This window comes from Nicrophorus vespilloides, unplaced genomic scaffold (genome assembly GCF_001412225.1).
Source record: "Nicrophorus vespilloides isolate i.1.1-1 unplaced genomic scaffold, Nicve_v1.0, whole genome shotgun sequence".
Taxonomy (NCBI): Eukaryota; Metazoa; Arthropoda; class Insecta; order Coleoptera; family Silphidae; genus Nicrophorus; species Nicrophorus vespilloides.
In genome coordinates, this window is record NW_017100098.1 from 1,091,705 (window position 1) to 1,114,137 (window position 22,433).

At 30.1% G+C, this 22,433-nt stretch overlaps 1 protein-coding gene across 1 annotated transcript; it reads left to right on the forward strand.

Annotated features, from left to right (window-relative positions):
* The first annotated feature begins 1,017 nt into the window (after positions 1 to 1,017).
* Positions 1,018 to 21,365, forward strand: LOC108567824 (lachesin-like). The gene is made up of 6 exons (XM_017928519.1): positions 1,018 to 1,241; positions 4,396 to 4,589; positions 15,292 to 15,512; positions 17,079 to 17,289; positions 20,605 to 20,892; positions 20,971 to 21,365. The coding sequence occupies exons 2-6, from the start codon at positions 4,484 to 4,486 to the stop codon at positions 21,084 to 21,086; spliced, it is 942 nt and encodes a 313-aa protein (XP_017784008.1). The 5' UTR covers positions 1,018 to 1,241; positions 4,396 to 4,483; the 3' UTR covers positions 21,087 to 21,365.
* Positions 21,366 to 22,433: the final 1,068 nt, after the last annotated feature.

A 22,433-nucleotide genomic window follows, 5' to 3' on the forward strand; every position in this document is an offset into this window, starting at 1 on the left:
ATTCTTCTACCTCATTTATATTTACTTAATACATAGATCTATTTTTGTTATTGATGTAATATTATAGTAGACTATTCGGTATATCAAATAGAAAATAATAGCAAAATTTTATAGGATTATATATTGTCATTGTTGTATCTTTGATTTGAAAATCAATGGTGCATATAAAGTATATGAAATAAAATAATAATAATATTATGTAGAGAAGTGTTTTCCAAATTTTTTCACATCGCGGCAAACATGGATACATACATGGTGACTTCCAATATATCCAAAAAAAAAATGAGTGTACAATTCTTCAAATAGTTAAAAACAACCGTTAACTAAGCCTTGCATCTTATTATAGTACAAGTCGTCTAGCCATTAAAAACTAGAGGATATACCTCTTTCTGCACCATAAAGTTACAGATTCAACATGATGAATTAATTGACGTAACTAACCATGCTTTGCTTCGTGTGGTACAGTGCACAAGAGGAAGATGGAGAAATATTTCCACTTTTAAAAGAACTATTAAATGATGCTGCTGTCAACCGGAAATTATATACAACGTAGTAAGCAAGTAAGGGTATTAAAAGTTTGAAGAACACTAGAGAGACCAATAAACTAGACTGAGATTAATTCAACTATATATTGAACATTTATTTTTCAAATAAATAAACATCATCTTTTATAGCCGACACACAGATCAAGAGAATAAACAAATATTTGTATTTTTAAGTATAGGATTTGATTAGGAGGATTGAGTTATTGGGATGACGCATTTCTGCGAGGATGCGAATTTATTTTCCAATAATTTAGAAAATGCGGATATTTTTTTTGAACGGTAAGTTAATTTCGTCCCTGCAGTAGAAATAAGCATGAAGTTCAAGGTTCAATTTAGAAAAATCTGCTTTTCGACGATGCGTTGCGGAAACGAAGCCTCCTGCAAATTTTATTATTTTCCTGCGAAATATTGGAGGCTTGCGGAGGCGGTAGGGCGCATGAGTCACTCGGGGGGCGGCTCGCGGGCCGCCGCCGAGCGAACTCAGTGCGGTTTTCGTCGCGTTCCTCGCAGAGTGAAATACCGAAGATACGCTCGAAAAGCATCAATAAGTCGTATTAATAATTCAAATATAAATATTACATGTAAATTAGAGTAATCTATTATCTGCGTGCATCTGTGTGATTCAGAGACAACATTTTGCAAGTGCTTTCTCTCATACTTCGATTTGCTTAATTGGATTAAAACCTATTATTTTGAGTAAGTGTTTTTTTCATCTTTACAAATTCTATAATTCTTATTCAGATAATTGTCACATGCAGGAAATTAACGAAATGTATTCCTGAGGTTACGGAGCAAACCGCAAATCCAAACGCCAATCAGACCAGCTAAAATTACTTATCGAACGTCCAATTGTTACATTTAATTGGTTTACCTATAATTTACATACACATAACGCATTATTTTTATAGTTATGAATAATTATAAAGCTATTGACCAGAATTATATATTTTAATATTAAAATAATAATTAATTAAACTGAAGAAATAGTATAATTTCATACAAATGGTAAATAACAAAAGTGTATAACTAAAACAAAATAAATATAGTTGTGAATTTCATTTGGATTACATTAAAGTCAAATACAGTGAAACCTCGCTTAACGAGAATAAACGAGGACATTTTGTAGGTTTTTTTTAAACTTTACACAAAAAAATTCACATAATATGTCTGAACACAAGTTTAGAAAATAATGTAGCAGGCTACAATCCAGGATTCCTCTTCTCATTATACGTTATGCGAAAAGTTTGTTTTGCTCGTTAAGCGAAATAGTCGCTAAGCAAAGATTTATAAATATAATATAGTGGATATTATATTTTTAAAACTTTTCAAAATTTTGAAATATTTCGAAAATAAAGGAGCACAAATTAGAAATGTTCTTTTACATAACACGCAAGAAAATAAATGTATATAAGAAATAATAAATTTAAAAAATGTATTTTTTTTTGCATGTCTCAAGAAATTTGTATTTATTAATGATCAAATTTATTTTAGTTGCAAGTTGATTTGGAATTTATTTAAGGTTTAAACATATAAATAATTATGTTCCATAAATTATTGGTTGTTTTCATTGAATGTTCAGTAATAATATGTCACAGCAACGGTTTTATTGCAACTTTTTCGAACAAAATCTATAAATTAAAGTCACGGTAACTCAAACCAAAGTTGTCAATTATGTTTTTTTTTTTGTTATCCATATTAATAAACTCATATAATTATGCATTATTATTAATTACATTAATAAATAATAATGCAAAAGTATTTTTTTTAATAATAATTAATAGAAAAAGAATTGATTAAATTCTAACAACAAAAATCTATATAATTAATTAAATATAGTCAAATGGCTACTAAGTAAAATAGGATTATCTCTTTCTGTCTCTACATTTTTTAAAATATTTATACCGTTTGTAGCTGCAAAATAGAGTTGCATTATTAAGGCAATGCGAAAATAGCAAAATCAAAATATTTATTATTTATACTAAAAAACATATACCTGAATAAATATAGCTAGGAAAACAATATTTTTATGTTTGTCTGTACAAATGTGATCAGATCTTTAACTCTTCTAGTCATTTCTAGACTGAATCAATCATGACTACTAATTATTCAATTTTTATTTAGTCGCTTTTACACAATTATAAAAAATATTATTTCATTAAGCAGAAATCTCTAGGAAAGTCAATATTCAATATGAAAATGTATTCGCAAAAGCATAATTTAATTGCCTATTTTTTATGCGTTATATTTAACGAAGTTTCTCAGACGCCACGCGAGTAACGATGCTACGAAAGGTCGAGCGTGTAACGAATGGTTATTCATGTAGAATAATGGTATTAATTACATTAAGTTAGGGGATGGTAACATCAGGAAGTAAATATATTTTGGTAGAAATTAAGTAATTTAGTTAAACCAAATGTTATATTTGTTATGTTAATAATTGGACATTTCATTTATTATTAATTAGCAACCCTTTCACAAATTCATCATCTAATACAAACGCACTTATCGATTTTTTGTATCACAGGAATTTATTACAAAAATAATTAGAAAGAAATGGGTTATGTTTTATTATTTTTCAATTTTTCATCACACCAAATGAGTTGTGTTGTAAAATTTATAAATGCGCGAGATATGCACACACCAGCACATAAAAGCAAGATGCTATTACTCTGAGAGCGTTCAAAATTTTAAGAGCCAGGAGTCTGCAGACTTCATACGTATAAGCTTTAATAATAGACGAGATGTTTTGTTCGGTCCGGAAGTCAGTTACATACTACTTTCCTATGTGTACATATGAAACTACTTTATTTTGCCATTCGCATTACTTTTTCGTTGTGAGAAGCTCTATGGACTATTTTATTTATAAGATATCCCAGAACTGTCAATCACTGAGTCAATTATAGTTCAATCTTTGCACAAGCACTTGCATTTATATACCAATTTCATTTATAATTTTTTTTTAAACAAGAAATAAATATACAAGCAAAAAAAGTTGTCAGTTGTTTACTTTTTATTTTTTGTATGACTGTTGCACTAAACGCAATATAAAAAGTTTCTAAAGGGTGTCCCAAAGTGAACTGATATTTAATTTTTTTTGTAATTTGATAATTGATAATATTTTTACTTTATTTGAAAGTAGAGACATGGATGTTATGTTTGATACAAAACATCTGACAATTGGCAGCACATATTCATTCTTCTAATGAAATTTTCCATAACTCGTTAACATAATTTCTGGGAAATTTGGACGATGTTGTGGTTTCATTAGCAGTGTCTTCCACATGAATATCATTGACCACTGAACCTTGTAAGAGAATAAAAGCAAATATTTCGACAAAAAGCGTGAATTTGAAGGATTTTGAGAAACACTGGCTATGATTTCATTCGAACGAGTTGTACGAGGATGGACCCTGTTTTTTTGTTTGTTTAGAACTGAACAGAATAATTCAAATTTAAAATATTCTTTAAGTGATTTTTTCTGATTTTAACGCGTTGTTCGTTCGTTGTTTATTTACTAATGACAAAATATAAAAATCTCTATTCTGGTTTTACCGCGAAATAAATGGTGGCAAATTTAAAATCTCAGTTGTTTTTGGGATAATGTCGTATTTCCACCAAATCCATTCTACTATAACATAATATTTAATATAATATAATACAAATTTCAAAAAATTGTTGTGGTGATTCAATTCGAATCGCCAGCAAAAATCGAAAGTTCACCACTGAATAAATCAATCTATTAATAACGGAACGTAATAATCGCATAACCTTTACTGATTTATTGAAGCAAAAAAAAAGGCTATAACATATATTCCTTTCTCTCTATATAAATATATTTCCTTTTTTGCAGGTGAAAAATCTTTTTTTTCTTGCGGAGATGATTCAATGGGAATGGATTTAGGTGGAATGGGTTTCAATTGAAGCTACGCGAAAGGAGAATGGATTTGCATTCGCCAGCGAAGGGACGATCCTGGAAGTGTTTGATTGTGTTCGTGCTCCTCGTCTTTCCCACGAGTACATTCGTCCTCGGACATACCACAAACGGTGAGCCACTAATACTGACGCTGGTCTTTCGCCGCGATTTATGTCTTTTCTCTTCTTTTTTCCGCTCTTCTTTATTCATTCGCTGTGACAATTTTTATCGCCCTCGAACAATTTAACTTTTATTGCCTTTAATCGATTTTACGGCGCACCCAACGACGCTAATAAAATCGTTTGCAATACTTTACTTTATAACTTACAACAACTCAAGAATAAGCTATGTTGATTTGTAACTTTTAGTCTAATTTTACATTAAAAGTAAAAAAAATATTCACAACGATTTTTTTTGACGTGATGTAAATAATTGATTTGTTTGTTTAGAAATGTGCTTTTAGCTTTTTACTACAATCATTATTATACGATTAACATAGTATATCGCTTTGCGGTTCAATATTCATGCATACTTAAATGTTTTGATATCATTACAATATAGTTGTTAATAAACATGACTTCTACAAATTTACATGTAATATATAAAAAGAAAACAATAGACATTAATAGGTTGCTTTTGGAACTTAGACATGATAATTAAAATTATTAGTAAAATTGTGGAAAATATGATCGAATTACTATTATTAATATATATTGTAGTATATTTTTATGATAATTTGTGAGTTAATAATTAGTAAATAAGGATGATGAATATTTAAACAAAAATATACCAAGAAAATGAAAAGAAAACACATTTCCGTGCAAGAGATTACCATCATTAAGAAAGAGCATGGAAGTAAAAAGCCAAATATATAAAGCATGTCGTCGTATTAGCTTCCAAGGTAAGCCAAGTACAGATTAGAGCTTGGGAAACCTTTTGTGGTCAATGAACCGTAAATACGTTAAGCTCGCGCCCTATTTTGTCGTAACAACACAAATTCACGGTTCTAATAAAACAAATATTGAAAAAAAAAAATATATTGCTATATTTTGTATTCAAAATAATTTAGAATTAACCCGTAGGGACAAATAAAAAACCACAAGTACTCCATGTGGATCAAATTATTGAGTTTTAATATGATGCATACTGCATATCATAATTACTAATTTTCCCCATTCTTGGTACATGAGAAACCAAAATTATTCCATAGTACTTTCGAGTTAATATAAATTTGTAAGCGGTAAATTGAACTCATAAATTATGCAAGTATACTTTAAGTTGTGTAGATATTCAGTATTAATATATCCCGTAGTGCTTGAATAGAGCCCTTACAAACTTACTTGGTACTGCGAGAGTAAGAATGAAATAGAAAGAATTTTTTTGAGGTAAAACTTAATTTAATTCCTTTAATTTTATTATTCTAATGCAAAATTCAATTTTACTCATAAAGAAACCAATTGCAATTATGTTCTTTCTATATAAGCTTATGATGATAACACAAATGAATTAGGACATCAACGTCGTTAAGATATTTATTTTCTCAAATTAATATAATTCTATATTGGAACTGAACATGAAACTTAGTGGTAGCAAAATATATTTGAAAATTTATTAAAATGTCTTGAGTGAAAATGCAGTAATGCAACGAGCGTAAAAATAGGTTTGTGGAATTGCTAACATCCATTTTCTCATCTTTCACTTGGAAAGTTTACTGCTCGAGGAGTTTCGGCGACACCAGATGGACAGTATACTCGTTGCGTGCAGCACGCGAATTATTTCAAAGATCTGTTGGTGCCAGCCGTTTTTTTTTTTTCAAAGTACAATTGCACGCAAAAGTAGATTCCACCTATCCGCAATAAATTATCCCATAGCAATCTAAAACCTTTATTATGAGCATCGTTCGCAATTACCTTAAGTTTCCAATTAGAATGCAATTACATCAGCTAAAGTAACGGAAAAGATAAAGGACATAATGGCACGAGCAGCAAAATAAAAGAAACGCGAGGGTGGAGTACCCTCATTACAACAGGCGTTGTTCGGGGCGTTCAAATTATCCGTTGCAGCAGCAGTAATTGAATTTGTATATATTAAAATAAATGGAGCGCGACTGCAACAAAACATCTAAGTGCGTTTTATGTTAGTTTTTCATCCTGTTGCTTAGGGAACGTTAAAAGGGAGTAGGAGGAAAAAAAGTGATGTTAATTAAAAATTAAACGGGCAGCTCATTAACGAAATTAAACCGTCGATTGAAGTGGAGATTAAAATTCGTATTACGAAGTAATATTTCGTTTTTCTGATTTAAAATATTAGATTTTCATGCTCGTCTACCCTCAGCAATTGTTTTACTTCGCCTATTGAATTAGCCTCTGCGGAGAGACGGTAAATCCCATAAATGGGCGTCTCTTAAAAGTCGTTCTACATTTTGCCAAAGCTTCGTTGTTTACATTCACTTCAAACGGAAGCGGAAAGAGCTAAGGATTCATCCACAGCACCAAGGAGTCGAGACGCTCCGCTCTAACGTTACAACATCCTTCCCCTACCCTTGTTTCAAGCTTCTTCCAGATTTATGACGTAAATCTTGCGTTAAATTTCTGTTGAATTATATATAGATATTTAGTATTTATATAATATTTCTATATTTCTAATTACAAAATTTAATTGTTTTCTGATTGTTTTATCGGAAGTAAACTCAATTAACAGATAATTCATTTTTTTTTTAACGAATTATTATTTTACACTGAATTGGTTAATGTATATACAATAAAAACAAACTGTAGATATGAGTCTAATTAAAGTAACTGGGTCTCAAACGTTCTCGTATTACATGCACAATTTTGGCGTATTAGGCTAACGCCTACTAGGGTGTCGTATTTCCTTTTGAATATATGATAAAGGAATATCATCCACTTATTGAAATAGGTAACATAATATTGGTTTATACAATTGACATATCAAAATACAAGTATTGCCTAAACAAATTCCGAAAAAAATGTGAAATAGATACAATAATGTGTACGATCATACAAATGTTATCTTTGGATGTATTAACTAGTTATTATTAGTACATTTAATATATAATCATTCATTTGATATTTATACATGTAAATATTTAATATTTATTCGTACTAAGAAGTGGATAATAAGCAGATAAAATTTTCCGGATTATTTCGTTTCCGGGAAATAATTCCCAGTTATTATGTTTTTTTTTCAATACAATCATAAATTCGGCAGTCAATGTATTTGTGTTTAAAAACGACTTTTAAAAGAAGCCCATTTGTGGGAATTTCTGACAATAATATTCGATTATATATGTAAAAATTAAGTTTTAGAGCACTTTGTAATATATCATTAAATCTCCACTTTAAATTATCAATAGACTTGTGGGAAATTATTTGAAAACAACATCCATTTCCGTTTTGTTTGTTATTTATTTTATTTTGTTTTCTTTGTATTCTCTTGGTCAATAAACTTGATTATTATTATTATTATTATTATATTACATAATACAGTTCTTTGTTTTTCTTGTAGAATATTTTGTTTCATAGTTCATATTTTTTTTTAGTAAAATCTAATTCTTCTTCATTTTCGTCATTTGATTTTATATCTTCTGTAGTAAACGGATCATCTATATTTTTTGTAAATGCGACATTTTAATTTTTACTTGAAGAATCATCATCGCTGGATGGTTGTACATAGCCTATATCTAGCAGCATCACCCCAAAAGGGTTTAACTCTTCTTTTTTTTCAATATTAATATTCTACACTTTCTCCGACAAAGGTTTATTAAAAAAAGCACGTCCTGATGATATTTCTTTTTTTTATGTCGTATAATTTTATTCACAATCTGTTCATCAATGTGAATTGAGTAAATTTAAGATCGCGGTTGACATTAAATGGATAATCTTTCCCGGTGGATGGTTACCATTATGATGATTTGATTTTTATTAATTTGTTGGTTGGCTGCCGTGTTGTAGGTTAACTTCAGTAGTATATTGATGCGATCGTGGTTAGAGCGACTTAACCATTCGGCTATTAGTCGCCCTATGATATTTTTTAAGCATTTTAATTGCAACCTTTTGATAATTTGAATGTTCGATATGCTGGGTGCACCTCATAATTGGTTTCAGTATTGCTTGGTATATTAGTAATATATTTTCCATTGATATTCCGACATTTTCCGTAACAACTAATAGATTTTTCTAAACTTTATTTCTAATTGTTCCCTCCCAGTCTGAATGTGTTAATTCAAATATTAACATGAAGTCAACTGAAAAGATTTTTTTTTTATAAATTTACGATAATCGTAAATTTGTCGTGGAACCGTGTGTGTCACATTTGCTGCGCCACCAATTGCCACTGGTTATTACACAATATAGAGTTATTTTGTGTCTGTAACTGATGTCCGATTGTATTAGTTTCTGTAGGACAATTAGTAGTGGTACAATTTAAACAAAGACATCGAATTAATCGAGAAAAGTAGTATGTATTCCATAATCAATATTGCAAACTGTTATGTACGAAATTGAATTGACATTGAGCGGATAAAATATACGCATTCTATTTAGGTATTGTTGGGATGATAATTCGGTTGGATGGCGATTATTAATGGGTTGAGATAGAAAGACAATATTATATTGGGGTGCATATTGAGGTGGAATGCTGTAGGTAGAGACTACACACCCAATATTTGATTAGGTTCTGCCGAATCCTCGAGAATCGTTCAATGCAGTGATCATAAATTCACGGGATTATTAAATTCTGCTCATGACCATAATTTCCCTAAATTTAACCCATGCTATGGTTATTCCATTTTATAGCCACTTTTGTTTAATAATATGTAACATATATATATGGTGACCCAAACCAATGTATACACAGTTTTAATGATCATAACTTCAGTTTTTATTCACATATAATTAATAAAGACATTTCAAACGAATCTAAAATGTGTAATGTGTTAAGCAGTGTATATTTTTTTTAGGGGCACCCTGTATATGTAGTATTAAAATGCCCGACATACATATTGTCAATGAACATGACAAAAAAAATGAAATTGTTTCCGATCGTGATCGTTTTCACGGCATGGCATGACAATAATTTATAAAAATAAATAATATTAGCACGCTCAAATAATAACACAGTTCGTTAATATTAATAATAACGGAAGGAATTAGTCGTGTGATTGATACAAATAGTCATTTCCAGCGGTTCGGAAAGTCACGTAATACTATTGTATCATATGTATCAATCGCTATGTTTAATATTCCTAAAACTTACAACAAGCTCGTATTAACCCGTAACAGCTACTATCCGGTCAATTTGACCACGCAATAGTGTAGACGTGCAAGTTGTTTAGATATTATAATATATGTTCAATTTGACCCTTACTGAAAAGGATAAAATGTTGTACAATGTTCAAGACATATTTGTTGAGAATTTATTTGAATTTGAGCTTTTCTAATTTTATATCAGATGTAGATTATGTAGATTCGTCAATAAATGTTATAAATTAGAAGATTTGCTTTTTTGTATTTTTTTTCTTATTTTAAGTGTGTACTTTTGTGTTTACAACACACAGTACTATCATAAATGATTTAAGGTAAAGTTTTAGATATAATTATTAATCATTACTTGTTAGAAACCTTGGAGAAATTGTTATTTTCGACGTGTAAATTCATGAAAGACTTTTTTAATTTTAAGTTAGGAATTGGTGTTAATTTACTTAAACTATTATTTATTTTGTCTTCGTTTTTGCATGTTAAACAGCACGCTGCGACGGTACACAAAGTTTTCGATTGAAATCGATGGATGCTTGAGCATTTGAAACTAAACTAATTATATAACAACATTTCATACAACAATAGTTTGAGAACACTATTGCAACTAAGTAATTACTTGTTGAAAGATAGTTCTGACACTTTTTCTAGTGACCTCTGTGTCATAAGTACTACATATAAATAGATACATTTATTAATCTCATTGACTGTCCTTCACTTTATTAATATATGAACGATGACAACAGTTAATTAATACAAATAATTAAATAAAATTTTTTTTTTGATTATATGTTGAATTGTATAGATCTAGTTTGTGGTTAATACAGGTAAATTTTAATAAGAAATACAGGTAATTTCGATAATTTTATTTTGACTAGTAAGTTAAAAATGATGATGTTTTACCAATTATGACCAAAATCTGAAGAATCAAAATTACTTCGTCGATCAAAATATAAAGTTTTGCTTTTTTATTAAGTGAAAAATTTTCAACTGAAAACATTTTTGGTAAATTAAACAAAAATTACGATAAATTTGGATTTCCTAGTTGTACTTGATCAACACATGTACAGTATCAGTATCACAGTCTACACTATCCACTTGAATGAAACCTGAAGTCAATGCATTTTCAACTCTCGTTTTTTCTTCTGTCTTCGGAAAAATTAGCTTGATATAATAGAATTAATAATTTATTTTTTAAACGATAAGAAGTGTGTGCATTTTACGTTGTATCCCTTTCTTTCTATTTTTTTCCCTTTTGTAGTATGGGCGGAATGACATAAAAGGACCTGGCAGAATTGGGGTATAGCAGGACATATAAATTGTACAGCCGTAACGCAACCCTCGAAACATTTTCCTCTTTTTTTCTTCATTCTTGTTCTTTACCAGGGCCAGGCGACCCACGTAAGATACAAACAAATGGCCCACATTTACTTCCCTAGGCCTCCCTATAAATTTGAACGCAAATATTTATTTTTTTCCCTCCGAAGGTCCGCCTCGTGCTCTCTGCTATAATGAAATCATTTGTTAGTATTTTGGGATATTTATTAGATTAAGTCGGAGACTTTATTCCCCGAAACTTAATAAAATAGACCGCAAAGTTTTCCGAAGTTCTTAATTTATATATTTCTTTGTCTGTTTTCTGTTGGGAAATGTGCGTTGCATCGAATATAAATAGCGGTCATAAAATTACCTTTATTATTTATATTATGCTGGAAAACTATACATAATAATAATATTAAATCACAAAATCAATATTAATGATATACGCTGCATGCAATACTTTATTACCATTAATTAAAACAACTAACCTTGACAATAAGCTGACGCCCTATTGGCAAGTATACCTCGCCACAAACATTTTCTCCAATCGATACAATTTATAAAACTTTGATCTTCTGGCTTCAAATAATTAATGATCGAGCAGCGGCGTCGATAAGAAACTGAAAATTGCTTCCTCAAAGTTCATCCATTAACGATAGAAATTGTAATCTGAAATACTAATTACATGAATTTTGCTGAAACAAGAAGAAAAATAACCCTTAATAATTTATTCACTATTTCTAAATTCGCTACTATTACCCGGTTATTTTCACTCCGAAGGCGAGATCAAAATCCGCGAAAATTGCCTTCAATTACATCGGGATTACTTAATTAGAAGCGATAAATTCATACTCGAAAATTGCCGTATAAAATGCCGAAAATTTTTGACTCACAAACTTCAATTATTAGATATTTTTTTTTGTAATTTGCGCCAACCACACGCGATGCCCATTTGCGACATTTGTGATTCGGGAAAAAAGTGTGAAAATAAAAAGAAAGCTCGTTATTATGTGAACCGAATAAAAGTAGATGATGCGGTCATCGTATTACACTGAGTTTTTACGTGTAAATCGATACATTATTCATTTTGAATACTAAAAGAGGTGACCTGACCTCATGAGAATTAGGATATATAAAAATAAAGTAATTACGCTGTTGTAGTAGTGATATTTCTGGATATAGCGTGTATTGATTTAAAATAGTAAGTATATAGAATTAACGTTTACGTTACGTTAAGATTTTATTGTCTTTCTTTATATATCTATTTGTTACAATTCTATAAAAAATATATAGTATATATAAAATTTTAATTAAATGCTTATAATCAGAAGCCTTTTGCAAAATTGTGTGCAGATTTGGTAATTTTACATGTTTCTTGTATCTTTTATTCGACCTCGTTTGTCTCATGATTTATTTGGAAAGTTGACCTGATTCCACACTTTGAAAATGGATTATTGGATTGATACATGTCGTTGTCATTTATTGAAATGTGAAGAGCGCGAATGTATAGAATTCCTCATATTTTCATATTGATACTTTTTTTGGAGACATGTTTGATTTCCTAACGCGTCGTAAATAACGTATGTGTTCAAAGGTATGGTGAGATCCGCATCCACCGCTGAAAAGATGCTTGCCGGGGCTTCAAGATTCCCCTTGGGAAGTTTCCTATCTTCGGCGGTTGGGACACATTTTTACACATAAAAAATATATAGAATGTATATATACGCGCATCTGAGGAACGCACGGATCCACTGAATTTATATCGAATTTGATGTAACCTTATTGCATTTGTTATCAGCTGGATATAAAATAGACATGGGTTAGTAATAAATAAAAACATGGAATTATTATTAGAAGAATATGTTTTCTTTTTCTAAAAATAATAATCTGAAAATAACAATAAATGTTCTGTACATGGTGGCTGCAACCAACTTAAAACTGCTATAACTTTTGAACCGTTGGCAATGTTGTGTCCATATTTCGCCTAATGATAACTGATTTTATTGTTTACAAGCCTGCGAAAGCATTTGCATCTCAGTTTTTTGGAAAAAAACATCATCAGCGATGGAATTCAAACGTAATAGTGTGATAGCCCAATATTTGAGCGGAAAACCAAAAGTGACTATTGTTAGAGCCCTCGAACACTATAATGTGAATAAATCTTTCATATTTCGATCCATAATATATAATGAATCTAGTTATTTTACACAATACTATTTTGATGGTCGGAAAACATTGTATAACGTGGTAAAAGTGGTTTGGAAACTTAAGGCTCGAATTGAATGAAATCCGCGACACAGTGGAAGACAAATGGCTACTCAGCTGAACATATCGAAAATAACCATGATAAAGTGTGGTAGGATAAGTATATTTTGATGTTTTTTTTTTAATTCCCCCGACTTACGAACAACCCTTTAGAACGGAACTAGTTCGTAAGTCGGGAGATACCTGCATATGTTTATGAAATTGATTGCAGTTGGTTGTGCTTATTTGAAATTGTAATATTTAAACAGTTTGGCTGTGGCCTTTTAAAATGAATTTATGTCAAATCTGGTTGTTAAATTAATAAATTAATTGAAAATTTAATTTTGCCAAACGCAGTTATGTAATTAATGGATGTATTTATCATTTAATGAAGCAGAACTGCATCACAACGTAATAATTATATTGCATTAATGTTGTAACATTTTCAACAACGTTAATGCAATATCTATTTAATTGCTGTGTATAGATATTGCACTCGCGCCATATTCATATATTATTAATATTATTTTGAAATATATAATTGTATAGAACTTGAAATATTAGATAATGAACATATTATTCTAAACATCCTCCAGAATTATAACAATTCAAAACTATTCATTTTAAATAATGGATACGTCAAAATTTGCCTGTTTGTTTCTGTTTTTTTAAAACTTTAATACAATGTTATGAGATACCGGTCAATTATTGAATGGAAATGTTTATTACGTGACTATTACAATATTTAAATTTTATAATGAAATAAATTAATTCCATATATTTTGTACTTTGATCATTCAATTTCATTAATTATTAAATGCATCTATGAATTGTGTAACTGCGTTACGCATATACAAATTCTGAATTATGTAAATAAATTAACGGCGAGTATTGGCACACATTTACTTTCAAACGACGCACTGTTATTTACTGCAGCTGAATTCATATGAAATAAATTGCATTCCAATTTATAATAGTTATAGATAATACATTTAATAGAATAAACATCTTATTTACTAAATCATTACTGATGCACAATAGACAGAGCTGTATTATTTAAGGTTCAACCATATAAAATTATTTCTTCAAATAATAATTGCTCACACATATTTAACGCTCGAAAAATTGGTGTTTTCACATTATAGTGCTTTTCTCGGAAAATAAACGATGCATATGAAAACTGGATGGTTGAGGATTGTATCGTGTATTCATACATGGCTGTTATTCGCGTTCAAAGTTATAAAATGAAAAATTTACGCTCGAAAAAGCAGTGTTTTAACATTTTAGGAGTCCATTAGAAACTATAATAGATTGAATAGATTCATATGAAAGTTGAATGATTAGGTAGTATTCGTTGTAATTTGCGTTCAAAGTTTAAAAAAATGAAAATTTAACTCTCGATAACTAAAAGTTTAATGGAAACACAGTTTGAGGTTAAGTGAATAAATTATTAATATATATAGTCATCAGAAGAGATAATTTGATCGTATAAGTCATGAAACAATATCATTACTTCATTATAATCAATCTCACTGCAAACTCTAAAATTTATTTTTTTTCATTTTATTTCTATGTCTTTATTTCTTTAAGTTAATTTCTGCCTTTAAATATAGAAAATTGATGCATATTTTTAAAACAAATTCAATAGTAGAGTGCACTCAATTACTGTTTATTTTTTGTAATAAGGACAATATGACTAGCAGCGGAAACAATGTTAGCTCGCGTTTACAATTTCGCTTTCCAACTTATTCCGAGACAAAGGTTATTTGTAAAGGACGGAAAATAAAATGAGCGTGCACAGCGTAATTTCATAAAAGATTTTGAGAAGTGATGGTGATGATATTTCATATACGGCATACAGAGAGCCTCAAAAATTCCGGTCATTTTTCATCGCAGGAGCACGAGTTTTCCGTTCTGAAGGCGAACTCCTCATATTAACACCAGTAAAACGAAGATTCTGCACGCGAAGAATGATGTTCTTATATGATTGCAGATGGCGATGGTATAGGAAGAGTACGAAGGAGCTATGAGACCAAGCATCGGGGTAAGGATGTGAATGTAAAACGTGGTCCAGGTGGCGGCAAATTGGGTGGAGGAGGCAGGGATGGGGCTGGTGTTAGCGTCTTCGCCACCGAAAACTGCACCGTTGTCATGGCTCAGCTTGGAGGTACTGCGATATTGCCTTGTGTCGTGAGGAAGTTCAACACCGGCGTGGTGAGTCTATTAATACAAACACGTACTTAGTTCTTGACGTTAAAGCTCCCATGCGGTCGCCCGCAAACACGGATTTATACCTGAGAAAACTTTAAAAGCTCATTCCTTCTGCCACCGTCACATATAAATGGTAACTACCTCTACACATCTTAAGGTTTCTTTGGGCCATTTATGTGATGTTGCCATTCAGCTGAGTTTAAAAGTATTTAAAGAAATACTTTACATTTTATATGTGGAACTCGAAAAAGGGACAATAATTGAATAATATATTATACATACAAATGTGAAATGCTTAATGATATCACGACGAAAATAATATATACAGTATTTCTAGTCCAAATTATACGTTTATGCAAAATATTAAACAAATTAAAGTAAAATAAAAAATTCATCAATAATATTAATAAATAACGTATGTCTAAATAATACAACAATCTGAATTAAATTAATTATCAATACAAATGTATTTTTAGACATTTATTATAAGATTATGTTGCTGGAAATAATGTACTATAATGAAGATGTGGCCAACGTAATAATAACTATAAATTTCGTACATTCGATAAATAATGTGTAATAAAATATGAAGTTCATATAATAATGATTTTCTTGAATTGTGAATTTGTACTGTCAATTTTTGAAAGTGACTAAAAAGAATTACAAATTCATAAACTCTCAACTAGCAAAGAGTTAATGATATTGTGATGAAGAATTTTTAAATTTTTATATCAAAAACTTTAGTCTGATCACCCTTGATATATATATAAAGATTAAATTTTTTTTTAACTTTATAATATTATACTAAAATAATTGGTGGAAAAATGAATTGCCCATTGTAAATGTACTTTTATATGTACGAACTTATATAATTAAATTTATTAGTAACTTCATTTAAATTATATAGTTCATCATGGTGCATATAATAAAAAGATATTGCTATTAAAGCAGTTCAAATTTCACTTTGATTAGTATTAAAATTATTTCATATGATTTCTATTAATGCATCATACTTAAATGAGGATGATAATGTGATACGAGTTTTAGTTGAATCTGTGAGGAATTTGGACCATAAATCATGTGGAGAATGTGATTATTGCATGATGCACACGTACACGTATATTTGGTGGATGCGAAAGGTACACTTTTAAAATCTTGCGCGCAATGTGAGCCGATGCTCGTTTATCATTTTCCAGTAAGATATTTACCTGGAAACACACAGACCCCCAGAGATTTTTTTTAAACTGATGTTGTATTTTACTGCAAAATATTTTCCTCGTTTGTTCAGTTATGTATCGAATTTCTGGCTTTCAATCGTCTTGCTTTTGTCGATTCGAGAAATTCAATTACAATTTGATTAAAATGTAATCAAAATGTTGAAATTGAACACAGATGTACTAATATAATAGTAATGTAGTACTAATTTAATATAATGTTATTATAATATACGATGCTGATGGATTAGTTATTATGAGATGATAAATTTTAAATATTTAAAAATATTTCAAGTAGAAAACAAATATTTGTTATAACTGTTGGAAATAAACTTAAAAATCGGTATTTTTACAGGTGTCGTGGATCAGGAAACGTGACTATCACCTGCTGACCGTTGGTTTGACAACGTACAACACGGATGACAGATTTATGGTGGAGCACGTCAGGCATTTACAAAATTGGGGTCTACTGATTAAGCACGTTCAGTTCTCCGATGCTGGGATCTACGAATGCCAAGTATCCATTCATCCGGCTACCAGCATCATCGTCGAACTCAAAGTCACAGGTAAAGATTTCTCCAACATTTTCCTATCTAGTGTTCCTTTTGTTTTATTGTTTTGTTGTTTGTTTTATATAACTTTCATTATTCCTCTGTTAAAAGAGCTCCATTATGCAAAATGCTTTTATCTCATTGTCAACTTTCTCTCTGTACATTTCTGAATGGGATTTTAAAATATACGCATAAACAATTAAGAAAATAAATAAATAATTATTTAAATATAATATAAACTAATAAATTCAATCAAATATTATTACAAAAGAAATAATATGATCAAAATTTGTTGATTAATACATATAAGATAAATTGTTAACATTATAACTTTAAACGTTAATTTGTTGAGAAGCATAGCGACTGAAATAATGCAATTAATGAAAGTTTCTTGTAAATTATAAACAAGATTTTGGAAACTGTATAAGCACTGTCGCAATAGCTAAATTTACGAAGCCGAAGGATCAGAGGAAGTCGAGATTTTAATATAAAGTTAGTGCAGTGTTATGTGTCGTTTAAATAACCAATTTTGTGTTTAATTATTTTTAACTGATAATTTCATATGATAGCATTATAATTCGTTAATTAATCGAAATAACATAATACATTAAACATTAGAATTAAATAGTCTTAATTGTTTATATATAAATTTATAAATATTAAAATTTATACAATTATTACTTGACTAAAACGTTTAAATTATTGTTTGTGTGTTACAGAAGTTATATATATTGGCAAGATTACTAAATTTCATTTTTGATAAGTGATGTATTATACTAAAGAATCATTCAATTGCAGAGTAAAAATGAGATATTTAAAAAAATAATATGTCAACTTCTAAAAACTATGAAAACCCTTGTTGTTAAAACCACTTTTTGTATTAAACACTATAATATTTAGTATCATAATCAAAATTAATATTGACCACTTTATTCAGAAAACTATATTGTTAACTCTGCGAAGACTATAACATGTATTTTTAATGAAAGCTAATGATAAGTATTCATTTAAACGCAGGTATAAAATGCGGATTTGTTCAGTCAGGGTCAAAGCTAATTATAAAAAAAATACTGTTTTTTTTATATGTTTTCCATCATTCGTTTCCTTGCGTCTATAAAATTAATCCTTGATGATGATGATTTCTGCAGTGCAATAAAAACATGTAAGTATGATAAAGGAGTGTAAAAATCTGCTGTAAAACTGGGATTTATGTTTCTTGTCGTTCGTTCCTTCATTTTACCAAAGGATGAAATAAAAATGTTGCTCACTCGCTATGGCTGTGTAAGCCTCGCCCCAAAAGCCATATTTGCTCCTCAATTAAAGCGGACCCGAAAATTAATTTCATTATTGGCGTATGTGAGACATAAAAAGAATAGCAGAAAGAGAGAAAAAGAAAAACATTGTGGTATAGGAAAACGAACAAACGAACGTTTTCCCCGTTTAATTGCTGCAGTGTTAGCGGTCCATTTGGACGCGCTACACAAAGCATTTAATCTTCTTCAATTCTTTCATCACGATATTTATCAGTTTTTGCTTCGGAACGGCGAAATTAATAAGAACGAAAAAATATTGGATACAAAAATTAATGGATGTGATTCACAAGAGTTATGCAGAAACATCTTTTATAAAAAAAGGAAATTAAATAAAAATTGCAGAACACTGTCGTTATTATGTACTGTAATTAACATTGTAAATAAGTCAGTATTTTTTTTTAAATATTGCACGGAATGCAATGTACAATTTTCGCTTTACATTTAAATTACAGTTGAGTATTTAATATATAAATAATTCATTGTCTCCCTATATTTTTGTTTAAAAAGTTGTCATGTCAAAATATGAAATATACAATATATGTTTATACGGATAAATGTATTAAACAATATTTAGTAAATAATTGATTTCTAATTTAATTGGCGTATATTGTAAGCTATACCTCTATTATTTTGATGAATATTTGAAACAATTGGTTTTGTACATAATAATTGGTAAATCAATTAATATATATTTTTAATGGGGCAACTAATAGACGCATGGTTAAGTCGCACTACCCACGAGCTAGTGGGCGCAGGTTCAAATCCTGGTCAAGCCAGGCCCTTTGTGAGCCCTTGCATCAATAGGGCCATCGTTCATCACAGATGGACAGTGAAATGAATGAGGTTCAGCATATGGACCTTTTAAGTCAAGTCGATGGACAATGACAGTGTTAAGGATAGCAGCATATTCACAGTGAAGGGAAATAGTGGAATCGCAGAGCATCAATATACTACCAACCAACAAATTAAAAAATCAAATCATCATAATGGTAACTATCCACCGGGAAAGATTATCCATTTAATGTCAACCGCGATCTTAAATTTACTAAATGTTCAGATTGTGAATAACATTACACGACATAAAAGAAAATAATATATATTTTTAATGCGCAATGTTCAACAAAAACTGTAAATATTATTTTGTTTATAATATACGATTTTCCTTCACAGAATAGGCAGTTTTTAATATCTCTTTCCCAAAATTTTGGCGACTTTTCATTAACATATGGATCCAGGTGATTTAGGACTTGTTAAATATTTTATTTTTGTTTTCATAAAGCGAATGTTCTATCGACTTAAAAAAGTAATAAATTAAGTACAAATATTTTGGCCCGCGTAAACGTTGTTGCATGTGGTCTTGCATAATCATGCTTTAGAATTCTAAAATACTAAACTGATCGTTTCTAAGCAGTTCTGCTTTTAATCTTACTAATTGGGAATACAACACCTCTTCTGTAATAGTCTGACCAAGTTTTAGTAATTCATTGTGAATTATTCCCAAAAAATCCCACCAATCGAAATGGAGAACGTTTGCCAAAGTTAGTAGGAAACAGGGAAGACAATGATATATCTTTTGATGAAACACTTCTCATATCTAGTATCAATTCTTCTAACAAACGTATCGATTTCATATCTGAAAAACAGAGATGAAAAGTTTCTGAAAATTTCTGCATTCAAATATGTTATGTACTTTTTAATATCTTTAACTGTTGAGCATGGACCAGAAACAAAAAGATTACTAACAGAGTTTCAAAACCATACTAAACGCGACATAACTCAAAGACAAATGGTTTCAAAGTAACTCAATAAAAAAAAATCATTTTCTTACAACATCTTGTTTTTTTCTTAAATATTCTATTGGGTATGGTATTAATATTAATTTCAAAGACAGATCAAAAAGTGAGCGATTACCTTGAAAGTAATGAAAAGCTTTAAATCTGAAGAATTGCTTTTTAACATCCTCAAAAGTTTTTCTCCGATGTAATTAATCTCGTCGTTTCTTTGTTCCATCATCCAGAGGCATCGGCCGAAGTACTTGGCGCACCCGATTTGCACGTTCGTTCCGGTTCATCCTTGCGTTTGGTCTGCACCATGAGGCAATCCACGGAACCCCCATCTTACGTCTTCTGGTATCACGAGCAAAGAATGATTAACTACGACCCGGGAGTCCATGTAATTGCGGATAGATCTTCTAGCATCCTACTGCTACCAGACGCCGATAAAAGTCACAACGGAAATTACACTTGCTGCCCTTCGAACGCGATTCCGGCCTCGATCAATGTCCACGTTTTGAATGCAACGGCTGGTAAGTCGTAGAGAGCAAAGAGGAAAGAAAACATGAATGAAATAACCTTTTGCAATTTTCCCTTTGATTATATTCCAGAGGAGAAACCTGCGGCCATGCAACACGCGAATACCGGCTCCAAGTCGATGTACTGCAGCAGTCCTCGTGGAAACGCGTTCATGGTCCTACTACTTCTCGCTCTCTTTTTAACATAATTTGGCAATTGAAGATCAACGATTGCGAGATTTAACACTTATATAAATGTGATTTTATTTTTTCAAAACTAAGAAAAAAAAACAAGACTAAGGTCATATGGATCGATGTATTATATATGTATATATATAGAATTGTAAAGATGAGGAAGGAATTAATGTTAATTGCCAAAGATTCACAGGGCCTCGGCAATCGGAGAGGAAATTGTCATTCCAGATTCCCCCCGTTTTATTATATATTATTGTATATTGATTGTAATGGGACTTGATTTCTCATCTGTCTTTCTATTATTTAATAAAATGATATTCATGGAAATATAATCAATATAATCAAACGTTTTTTCTTTCTTTCAATAAAATATATCCATCAGGATGATTCGAGAAGAGGATTTTTCAACAATGTGGTAAATATTTATTTAAAGTTTACTTAATTAGAAATAAAGTAGTTTTTAATGTAGACATATTTCAATATTAAAGTAAAATTTGTGATGTACATACACAAAATGTTGTTGATGTTTCCGGCCTGCAAATATTAATCTAGTTATTCCATAATTAACAGTTGAGTCTATCTAAAGAATTATGCACTTCAAATGCTCACTACAAATTCCAATTTCCAATTGGATTATAAATAATTATAACGATCACGTACATTGATCCAATCTAGATGTGGTAATATTAGTTTTTGTACTATTGCAATATGAACTACAGAAATTAATCGATTATTAGTTTAACCAGAATCTACTTCGGAAAAATAAATAATACAGAAGTACTATCTATGACTCGATTATTAAATATTAAAAAAATAGATTAGTAATATATGAATCCTCCTAATGGTGAAGATTCATATAGAACTCTACTCTTGACACCAGCGATATTTAATGTACGATGAAATAAACGTTTTTCTTTGTATTTTCATTCACAGTATTAGTGTGGTGCATACTGGAGATCAGAATTACTGATTCTTCCCGTAGTTCTTCTAATTCTAATATTGATAATATTTCAAGAAATCTTTGCTATAAACTTTGACCCAAAATATACTGTACAATAAAATAAGTACCTCTTGTCGCGACTTTTTTGTTCTACTGAAAAGTGCATTAGAAAATACTAGCAGGTCAATCCAAATCTCATTTTCATAAAAGTTTCTGATACAATTATGGACTACGTGAATAATAAATTTTATATTAACTTACAACATAAAGTAATAGATGCTCATAAAGTTGTTCATTTTGTATTCAGGTTTCATTTTTAACGAGTATCTCTTTGTTCGCTTGAACGTACACACGTTGTTTGCAACCGATCCTCTGAATACACAATACAACAATGTACGTTCGTGTGGATATGAACTACGAA